Source organism: Oculina patagonica, chromosome 4, assembly GCF_052425735.1.
Source record: "Oculina patagonica isolate OP01 chromosome 4, crgOcupat, whole genome shotgun sequence".
Lineage (NCBI taxonomy): Eukaryota > Metazoa > Cnidaria > Anthozoa > Scleractinia > Oculinidae > Oculina > Oculina patagonica.
Window position 1 is genome coordinate 12,681,989 of NC_135761.1, and position 11,667 is coordinate 12,693,655.

Sequence of the window (11,667 nt, forward strand, 5' to 3'; positions counted from 1 at the left end):
CTCAACACTAGACATAGAATCCTAAACGTAGGGGTTAAGCGAAAGAATCTGACCACCTCCAGCGTTCTTCATAGTTTCAGTTATACCGGCAGATTTCTACCCTGATGAAATAATGCCTTTTCCTAGGAGTCAAGAACGGCTGGACTGTATCGAGAAATTGAGACCAAAATAATGGAAATTAAGGTCATGGAAATTAACGATCCACTTAATTAACGGCGCGGAAATTAACGTTAACAAAAATTAACGCGACTTAAATTAACGCGAATTTTTGAAATTCGCGTTAATTTCATGAAGCGTTAATTTCCTATAATAAGGTAATGTATTCGTAATTTACTGTTACGCGTGCGCGAATCAAACGCGATTTTCAGTGTTTTATAATACGATAAAACATAACAATTCCTAATCTGAACTGCAAAAAGGAAGTACAGTACTACACATTCCTCCATCTCACAATGCATTTTTAATTGTCTCTTACTTAGTAATGTATTGTGTATTATCAATTTTCCCTTTGAGGCTACATATGAAATTGTGTTCGTCTTTATCTTACTAGTTTCGAAAAATACTATTTTTGTATAATACTTTTTAAATACTAACCATTTTTGGTGAGATACTGTGAGAAGTATACTCTTTACAACAACATTTGTCTATTTTAATTTAATACCTAACTCTGATGTCTCTCTTTAATAATTTTATAACATTTAATTTACTTGGGGCAATACTCGTGACGCTAAATAAAGGAAGTCGTTTAACATGTTGTGCATATCCAGTATACGAAACAGAAGCTATTCCCTTTCTTTGTTGAATTGTAATGTTTTGTAGTGTAACATACTAATAAATGAAAAAAGAAAGACAAAATAAAACAAAATATAGGTGACTGTGTCATATTCCAGTGTTTACAACTTCAATTGAGCTGTAATTACTGGATACTGCAACGTAAATTGCATTCGCTGCCTTAGAACGCTTGCTTCAGAATAAATAAAAAATAAGAAAGCAGGGCTGTAGGGGGCTGCAATGAGGCAGCAAGCTTTGCATCGTAATTTTGTTCCAAAACTACGTCCCAATTCATTTTATTGCGTACCCATGTGAACGAAAAATAACACACCCATACACTTTGTCCGTATATTGTTGTAGTGCAATATTTAGATAGATTGTCACGCAACACTTCTGAGAAGCATTGCGTGACAAGGCAAAATTAAAAAAAAAAAAAAAACGATGCGAAGACTTTGAAAGCAGAGCCTCGACAAATTTCAGCACCGGATCAACATATCACCCGGGTTCAGTTGAATTGGTCTCTATGAGATGAAAGCTTAAATAAATCACAGGTTTGGCTTCAGAGGAGATTCCAAACTTAATGCGCAGTTAATTCCAATACTATTCATTTGCTCCTTCTATTTTGATGGTTCCTCAGAGAGCGCTTTACTAATATTAAAATGTCGAGGCAGAGCTGCAGTAGTACAGTATGACAGAGAGTCACGTGGGCTTCAGGGTGGCCAAATACGCAAGGGCTGTTAGGAGAGTCGTGAGACAGTATCCTTCTTCTCCCATAAGGTACCTGAAAAAAAAAAGGACCACAAAAATCTTTTAGGAAACTTATTGATTTATACCCCACCCCACCACCATCTCCTCTAACATTGTAGCCAGTGCTACTTGGCTGCCTATATAGCCAGCGTCCTGCGTCAACGTATCTTAAAAGACGTAAGGAGTCATTCGTCTGCTTCATCTTCACATCTCCACTTTCGGGTATAACTTGTCCCGATAAATAGAAATAAATTCCCTAGCACTTATCCCTTGGTTAACAGACTGAAATTCTGCAAATGATTGAAAGGAAGTTTCTTAGAGTTACTTCCAACTTACCCCTCGGGAATGAACTCCTCCATGGCATCACACTCGGAAACAAGCTGTGCCATTCCGCTCCGAATAATAACAAAACTCAGGATTGGCAACAAATCATCACAGCCACTGTTAGGTTAAAAATTAAAACATAAAACGTTACTTCTGTAAAATTCTAAAATTTGCGTAATTGTTGTGGTACTCAATTTCTCATGCGAATGAGAATCTTAACTGTCCTTTTTCTTGTTTTGTTTATAACTAACTCACTGAGTGGTATTTTTCCACCTTGGTTAGCTATTATTTTAAGGTTTCTGTCGATTTGAGCACACGTTTGTATATCACAATGATCGTGGCATACATACATGGCGGTCTCTGGGCTGTGGCGTGGCTTTCCTTTATTTTCCCAGTAATCTTCAACACACTGGCAAATACAGCGTGATGTTCGCACTGTGAAAAGAAAAACCAAAAGCCATTTGTTCAATACCTGTAGGCAAAGCCACCGTAAAGACAAAATCATTGAGTTGATCTTAAATCATGAACTGTCCTTGGGTCTCTCCTGCAATCTGTTGTCCGACCTTACTAGTTATCCAACGTATATTTTGTTTTCGCTTTTCCGAAATATAGTTCTTTCTATTTTCCCTATACTTTTGGCTAGCTTAGTATTAGTATGGTTTTACTTCCATCTAAGAACAGTACCTAAGCATTCCAGTTTTTCCAAAGGGCAAAAGAGCGTGACCACTTTATGAAGTTCTTCAACTGCCATCTGATATGGATACTTGTTACCTGTTGCGTCAAGAATGCTCTAAAAGAAAACAAGACACGAACAGTAATTACTTATGAAACAAAACATACACTGCGTCTTAAGATAGATAGATACCTTTATTTAGTAAATAAAAACAATCTTTTTCTTTGGAAATTAATAGCGACTATTCAAATTGAGATAATTCTTCGACTTTCGGATATCTTGAATTTGATTTGACTTGAATTTCGCAGTGATTTCTTGTCATGACATCACTAAATTAAAAGAAGTTTCTGACAGTAATTCAGTGCAACCTCCTCTATAGGCAGTTGATTCCCAAAAACGGCTACCCACTCTTCGGTTTCAAAACTAGAAGACCTTTCTGATATATTTTATCGTGTCTACTCTACTAAGCGATTGCCTTTATTCTGAAACCACTAAAAAAAATGAGAAAGAAACCAATGTCCCTTTTTGACCTGCTAATGCCGTTTCAATCGCAGCGAATTATTTCTTTTGATTAACATCACCAGTAGCCACATCCACTGGACGTAATTTTGTACGATACTATTGCCATTATTACAATAAAAAGAACTCGCGCCCCCAAATGCGCACCTGGTCTTCCATGCAGAGCCTTTGAGGCACACCAAGTTCAGCAGGGTCCTTACTAATGTTATCCGACATCACATCGGCCAAACAAAGCTCTTTCTCGTGATTCACTTGCCTGTTGACAAACGACCACAAAGAGTGTTTAGAGCGCTTTCTATTGTCTGCAGTAAAACAGAAACCAACTTTATCACAGAGCGAATCTCAGCAGTGACTGCATATAGGGTGACTGCATATAGCTACGTTACTCCTACTAGCTGGTCTCACCTGAGAACAGCTAACAACATTGGCCACAAAGGTTTAAAGAAAGGGAACTCCATACAGGAATAACACAGATCTCTACCGGCTGGTGTATCCAATTGTTCGTAGGCAAGGATTAATAGCTTCTGAAGATTTTCTGAAACAAACCAATGGTATTGGTCACAAAATTTGTCCATCAATAGTAAACTAACAATCAGGAATAGGGTAACCGAGTTTTTCAAAAGACTCCATCGCATACAACATCAAGTGCATAAACATACATTTATATTCAAATAGATAGGTTCTACATCAGTGTCAGCTCTGGGATAAAGTGCAGTGATATAAACAGAGCACGAAAATTAGAAGCCGAGAACGAGGGCTCATACCAAATAATTTATAAACTAGCTTTGGCAGTTTTCTTTGAACATATGTACATTGAAATCTAAAGAACTTCACAATCATGTGTTCTGCCTTATTAAGAGGAAAACATTTATATGCCCCAGAATAAGCTGAGTCTACGGCTTTTCATCAGAAACACAGCCTAGCAACATGACATACGCTTATGACGCTAGCTTGCTGTGCAATGTTCAGCGATTGGTTAGTGAGAATGGGAATCCCCGTGGAATGGTCATCCTACGTGGATTCCCTAACTGCACAAGTGTCAGTCTTCTGCTCTGACGAAAACAAAATGTATGCTCATTGCATTATAAAAATCTCACCAAATGCCATAATCTGAATATACATACCGAGAAAAAACCTCACATCCACCAAGACGTCCTTTAACTGTTTTCTTACTTCATCAGTGGCTGGTGCGGGGATGCCGCCATCCTGTTCTTTTATGTTGCTACCTTCCTCACTTGCAAACAAAGATAATTTGGGAATCTGTGCATTTCCTTGATCACCACTGCTCGCCTGATCACTTGTCTGTTCACTTGGTGTTTCACACGTGGCTGAATTATCCACTCTTTGTTGGGTTTCTCCTTCGTCGTCGGTGTTGTTACTGGTTGTCTGTTCGTCAGTATGCTGTTCTCCCAGGCTCGAAATGCGCTCATTCGCTTCCAGCGGATTGACATCATCTCTGGGCTGGCTCAAGCTATCTTGGTCGTTAGTTATAATGTTTTGCGACTCAACGTTTTCATTTGTGGACGCATCATTTTCACTGGGTGACTGCATGTTATCTAAGCTAGTCGAATGTGTATCATCGTCTCCTACAGATTCTAACTGACTGGACAATGCTTCATCATTTGCATCAGTTGATTCCTCAACGACTTCAGTTCCACCCTCTTTAATGTTTGCATCACTCTCTTCTCCTAGTGCGTTTTTATCTGTTATTTCACGACAGCTGTCCACATCAGTAGACTCCTTGTCAGTACCGTTATTGTCAACTTCGTCGCTTTCCCAGCCAAACATATCATCTTCAAGCTCTTCAAAATAACTTTCCAAGTTCTCAGATTCATCTACCACAGCGACAGCAGAAGGTTCTTGTCCATGAACTGAATCATCAACCTGTGTTGTGTCAGTTTTAGAAGTTTCAGGTTGCGCATCTTCCTCGAGAAGATTCTTGAGTTTCTCCAAATCTGTACCAGGACTGGCACATTCGTTATCAACGTTCGTCCCTTTTTCTACATCACCACTTTTTATGTCATCTTCAGATGTTACTTCAAGGTGTTCAACATCGTCATGACCCTTCTCCTCATCGTTATCACCCACAACGTCTTTTCCATTATCTACACTTTCCTCATTGTCAGATTCAGATGGCAAACGTTCTAAATTTCCTTCAACATTTTTCAGAGAATTTGTGTTTTGTTCATCTTTTCCTTCACCCTCCCCATTGGCATCGCTTTTTGCTTCAACGGCTTGTTCATCAGAATGAGATTCATTCAAGATGATCTCTGCTCCTTTGCTCGTAGCTTTTCTACCGCTCTTGACATCTGGAAAACCTACATCCTTTACAAGAGGTGCGAGTTTGCGGTACACATGATACTGGTACTGGAGAAGGAACTGGGTCAGAGGGTGATCTGCCGAGCTGCACGAAGAAAAAAAAATGAACAAGTGAATCATTAAATTAACGAGAGAAAATCTGAAAGACACACGCAACATTGTGCGGAAGCAAATGTTGTATCCATGGATCAAAAATCCTTCTTAGTTTTTTCAGATTTTTTTTTTTTTTACTTTGCGGAAATGTCGCGCATGTGCCAAAATGGTAAAACGTGTAAGGAAATAATGTTCCCCTCAACGTTTCCATGTTTGCTGGGACGTTTACTTGGGTTCCATAACTTACATGTATACAAACAGCTCGTTTCTTGGCCTTCTCTCTTTACTTTTAAATCTAAACTAAGCAGATTAACTTCTACACTAAAAATTAACAAATGAATGCTGTTACTTTTATCACTACAAAGACTTACCTGAAAATCTTGGTTATTATTTCTTTGACCAATTTCGAGTCCACTGGCATAAGTTTTAACTTTTCACGTAAAAGTTTAGGCCACACCTTTCAAATCACAAAAATAATGATTTTAAGACTGTCGCAAATTAATCCCAAACAAAAGTCAAAACTATCTGGATCCATCTGATTGCCGGCAAATTTCTGGTTTAACATTTCAATAAACCTTGCAGGATGTTAAAACAGGTTGCAAATTGCAAGCCAAAGGTAAATGATTTGCAATCATTTCCAGCATTTCTGAACTAGTAAAGCATTAAAATAATGCGATACTGCTTTCATATAATTCCCAGAGGTATTGACTAATCAAAATGTAGACATCATATCCAGTTTTTTTTTTCAAGCCTTATTTTGCACAATCTGTATTGTAAGCTAAAGAACTTACTGTTTCTTGTTCAAACTCCAGAATCTTTGTATAAAGAACACGCTGGTCTTGTTGCTCCTTTGTTGAAAACACAGCAGGGCCAAACCGTCTAAAACGCAAATTAACAAGTTGTGATTTAAAGGAGTCATGTCACAATGCCATACTACTTTGATTTGATGATAATTTTGTTGTCCACAGAAAAGAAACTAAGGCCCCTAGGGGTTATTTTTTCAGGATTTTTAAGGGGTAGGAGGGGTGGGGAGAGGCTTGTTTGAAAAGCATAGATTAACTGCAACAGCACATGGAATAGAGTAGACAGTGTTTATTTTTTAATTATGTTTGATAACACTTCCCTTCAAAAAGTTGCTTAGGTGCATTAATTTTATCAAATACCTGTTTGTTTCTTCTTGTAGTCTTTGTTGCCGTTCCTGCAGTTTTTTCTTTATCTAATCTTCAAGTTAAAGTTACCATCATAAAATACATGAAGTGTGTGATTATGTAAATAAATCAATAACATGTGTATATTAAATTTAGCAACAAAAGATAACAATAATAATAATAATAAAGATATTTTAGCAGGGAGCCCACGTCACAAAAAGGTGGTTTTCAGTGGGGCCCTGCATAAAATAAATAACAAATATGATAAAAATGGTTAAAAAGTGAATATTAAAAATATAAGATGTAAAAAATTAAATTTTAAACAATGAACATAAGAAATTAAAAAACTTATCAAATACTTCTAATATGTCTTTTAAAAGTTAAAATGTCAAATGCGCTTTTTGCTTTGTGGGGTAAAATGTTCCATTCATGAGCAGCTTGATTAATAAAACGGTTCTGGCCCCAGGAGCAACATGACTTGGGCCTACAAATGTCATTTCGTCCACGAGTATTATAATTATGAATGTCTTTAAAGCTATAAAAATTAAAAATCCCAGTCAATCAAGCCATTTAATGCCTTAAAAAACAAAATTAATCTATGAAGTCTTCTTCTTTCCATTAAATTATCCCAGCCAAGCTGTTGGAGCGCCTCGGTAGCAGATGACATTTAATTACCATTCAATTACATGTAACATTTAACTACATGTAAGAACATTCTCAACACAAATGATACAGCTTGTTCCCTCGCCTGAGCAATGACAAGATTTTCTGACATTCTCCTCATTAAACTTAGGTTCTGCAAGACAACATTACAGCATAATTAATTTTTACATTACATGTATCAGGCTAAATTATAACAATGGACATCTAACTGTGAGAGTTACTGGACAAGCATTAGGTCTGGATGTACATGTATAACCAATGCCCAAGACCATTTTATTTTATTTTTTTAACTAATGAACATAAAATGGACAAAAATAATATTTCTAAAACTTGCCTGCTAAAACTCAAACAAGCTTGGTTGAAATAGGATATTTATTACTTTTCTAATAACGAAAAAGGCTGCTAAAATGGTCCACACATGCATGATCAATTCTGATGAAAAATATTGACCACTCATTCAACCAATTAGATTGCACGACTACATGCATAGCAGAAAGATAAACTATAATATTATTTTAACATATAAAATAATGTTTCATACTCGAGACATCACATCCTGATTTCTTCTTCCTTTGTTTGAATTCTGCATTCTTGTCCTGTAGGCCTGTATCAACTGCTTGTTTTCTTTGTAAGCTTTATCCAAGGGATCATAACTGTCAGTTCTAATAAAAGGCAAAAACATGAACATGAAAAGGGTTTGAAATCAAAAAGGATGCTATTGACTCCATACAACAGAATTTACCTGTTTTTTTTTTTTTTGTAATGACCAAATGTCAGCTCAAGGAAGGCTTTTACAACTGTACTCTTACAGTCAAGAGTGAATTAAATATTACAAATAATGAGAGTTTGAAAATATCTAATACTGTAAGATACAGGGGAAGTTTTTCCCAATGACCTAAGAGTCTGGGCCATAAATTGACAAAAGGCAAGAATCCACACCTTGCGTCTCTCTCAGGATAAAAGAAAAAAAATTTCAAGTCAAGCATGTGGAAGTTGGCCATACTGACCGCAGAATTGGCAAAACACACGAGCATGATAAATAAATACAGTTGAACCCAGTAACTCGAACTCTGAAGGGAAACGAAAAACAGTTTGAGTTAGCGGGTTTTCGAGTTAGTCTTAGACAAGTAAAAATGACTAAAAGTGGGTCTAATGGAAATGGCAGTTAGTTCGAGTTGGCGGGGTTGTTTTGAGTTATCTGAGTTCGAGTTACGGGGGTTCTACTTTATAAATTATATTAGAATATTTGAAACCTTCGATGATGCAGCATGGGGGATGCTGGAGGTGATGGTAGATGAAGTTGCCCATCAGTGGGTGGTGTTGTCAGGGTTGATCTTGGAGCAGTTGTGTCAGACAGTTTACGTGCTGCTCCACTCTCGGGTGGCAAGTGCGACTGAACTGATTGGTCAGCATTTGAAACAGAGCTATCAGAATATCTGCGTGGCACTCCTTCTGATGGAGGCTGAAGATGCTGTGTCACTTGAGTCTCTGAGTTTTGATTGGTTGATGTGCCTTTTTCTAAATAATTATAAGGCAGATAATAATTTTTTTATGTCAATTAAGTTCAAATAACACAACTCACAAATTATATGCCGGTAAAGAAAATATCAGTTTCCCTTAAAGTGTATATGTGTGCTTATTCATATGACATGTTCTGCTGTGTCATTAGTTGTGTTGTTCACACTGGCTGCTGAAAACAATGACAAAATAATGTAAAGTATTTCTTTAAGTTTACAGGACCTTGCGGTTTTATATGTTGTGGTTTAATTTTATATTTGGTTTAAAATTTTTCAAACTACAGCATGCAAAGAAGTGCATGTCCAATAGTACAGGGCTAGGGGATTTTGCAGTTAGAGCAACATGTCTAACAGAATGCTGGGGAGTAACCTGAGATAGACTAGCATCCTATCCAGGGGGTGTAGCAATTTTTCTAGCCACTTGTAAGAAATTGGAGTTAAGAATCGAGAGCTGTGAGCCAATTGGGCTTAAAAAGCTTTACACTTGGACTATTAATTTTTTCTTATGAGCACTCTTTAAAATGAAGATCACACCTTACCAAAGGACGAAATTATGGTCAGAGCCCTCTCCTGGCATTGCTGGAGTAATCGGTATAACTTGGCTGTGTCACTGTTGTAAACAAGTCTTAGATCTATCAAGAAATTTTAAAAATATTATCTTTAACAAACCACTCCTGGAGCAAAAATGCAGAGATGCCAACCAAAAAAATTTACATCTGGGAGAATGCTAATTTTGCGTTAAGGCATCTCTTCTCAACCCCAAAAACAGAGTAAAATAAAGATCTCCACCAATTCATCAACAAAATACATCATATAATTTATCTGAAAAAATTCCACCCAAAATCGGCCAAAATAAGCATGAAAAGGAGTATTTCAGGTGTTTTCCCTGTTATCCAGGGGATTTGGTGACCTGTAGAGGACAGGGTCATCTATACTTTTTATGTGAAGCACGATTGAGGCTATTTTTTTGTCATGAAACATGATTTTGGCTTTTATTTTTTTTGTGATTCACAATTTTAAGATCTTTTTGCATGCCGTGAATGCAGTTTTAAGCTTAAACGTGACCCGTCAACAAAGAGTTGAATAAACATGAATCATGAATCATTTTCTTTTTCGTGACTTTGTTTCTGATTTTTTAGGTAGTTCTAGTAAACATACATCTTTGTTTTAGCTCTTTAGTTGGGTTTTAAACAAATGCAACTCTTGTCAGCTATTTTGCTGCGTGCGTAATCTTCAAAAACACAATATCCAGACTTACACCTTATGAGTAAACAGGGATCGCCGTGATTTTTGCATGAATGTGAAAACATTTTTATAGAATTATTCCTGACAAGTGGAAAAACCAAATATTTTATGTGATTCCATTTTGCAAAGAGGTATAGGGGACCCTGTAGAGGAGACTGGGACATTTTGATCTGTAGCCAAGAGACTCTCATAATAAACTGGGAAAGTTGGCATAATGAAAATGATAGTAGCAGGTTACGTGAACCAAGGAAAATACAACAAAAGACAGACCTTTGTCCCAAGCATCATCTTTCAGAACTTGTGAGATGTAAATTATACAACTCAGATATTGACAATATGCCTCCTGTCATAAACAATGCAAAACAACATGTTAGTTCTATTTGTGCCATAGCTTTGCACCCACTGCAAATTATTTGTGTTCCTGCATAACCCGGGTTCATTGAGACGGGTGACCCTATTTAGAGGTAATATGATGGAATATCACTTGTTTACTTGCAGTTAGTTTCATCCTGGTTTGCTTGTGGTTAGCTTTTACTCAAGTTTGCTTGCAGTCAGCTTTTACTCTAGTTTGATTGCGGTTAGCTTTTATTTATTGGTTAGGATAATATACTATTGCTGTTCCATCATTCTGCCATTCCGCTGAAATAGGGTCACCCAATGTTGAGACAGTTACACTAAAGATCTTCATCACAGGTTTCAAAAGCATGTAGTTTGTACTATAAAGTCTATTGCAATCATAGTAGTAGAGTAGTAGAGGAGACTTATAGCTATGCTGGAATGCAGATGATCTACTTTGGCAAAGAATTTTAAAAACATAACAATGAGGTGTTTGGAAATTATGCACCCTGGCACACAATGTTCAAAGGTCACTTTCTATACCCTCAGACATTCTTGTATATTGCATGTTGCCTTTGATAGCTGTCAATGCAGAATGTTGCTATAGATTGATTACAATAATTATTCATTTAAGTTGTAAATGTTTTTAAAATTAATCAAATTATTATTCTGGGTTTGCAACCACATGACAAGGCGGCCATGTTGGATGACAAAACAATAAAACATGTTTTTGCCGAATTTGCATGATAAAAAAGTTTAGTTCTTAACGGAGGAGAACGCTTTGTTCCTGTCATCCAACATGGCTGCTGTGACGTCAGCTGCAAACCAGCAATACATGTCTTCATGCATGCACGGCTAAAAATATCACATGACGTCACTGATCACTGATAGACGAAGTTAGGCCATGCGTTTATAAACTAATGGTTTTATAACAATGGAAAGTCAATGCCACGATGAAGCAGCCTAGCTTTGAACTTATATTCAAATATTATATTAAATGTTGGTGCATTAAAAGTTTACTACGAAAAGCAAAGAAGCAGTACAGTTTCTGTCAGACATGAAATCACCAAATAGATTTCACAAGGACAAAGCCAAACCTTTGTTCTGTTCTGTGAATCAAGCCTTATAGCATCCCCGACAGATCGAAGTGCCAGTGGCATGCAATCAGCGATTCCTTCAGTCATTTTTTGTGCAAAATCCTAGAAACCTCTGCCACCCATCCATAGGCAGCCATTTTGAATGACCCGCAAGCTCTTCTGGGATTTGTTTCTATTTTTTCTATCCACTTTTCGGATTGGTTGAAATTGCTTAA

At 37.0% G+C, this 11,667-nt stretch overlaps 1 protein-coding gene across 1 annotated transcript; it reads right to left on the reverse strand.

Annotated features, from left to right (window-relative positions):
• Positions 1-1,468: 1,468 nt before the first annotated feature.
• LOC144651430 (VPS9 domain-containing protein 1-like) lies at positions 1,469-11,589 on the reverse strand. The gene is made up of 16 exons (XM_078511364.1): positions 11,453-11,589; positions 10,290-10,362; positions 9,314-9,406; positions 8,511-8,775; positions 7,799-7,919; positions 7,328-7,390; positions 6,610-6,662; positions 6,238-6,325; positions 5,818-5,903; positions 4,159-5,438; positions 3,440-3,569; positions 3,182-3,290; positions 2,527-2,632; positions 2,193-2,277; positions 1,855-1,959; positions 1,469-1,552 (listed from the first exon to the last, which is right to left on the reverse strand). Exons 1-16 carry the CDS (start codon positions 11,537-11,539, stop codon positions 1,471-1,473), a joined length of 2,826 nt encoding a protein of 941 aa, XP_078367490.1. The 5' UTR covers positions 11,540-11,589; the 3' UTR covers positions 1,469-1,470.
• Between the last annotated feature and the right edge of the window lie 78 nt (positions 11,590-11,667).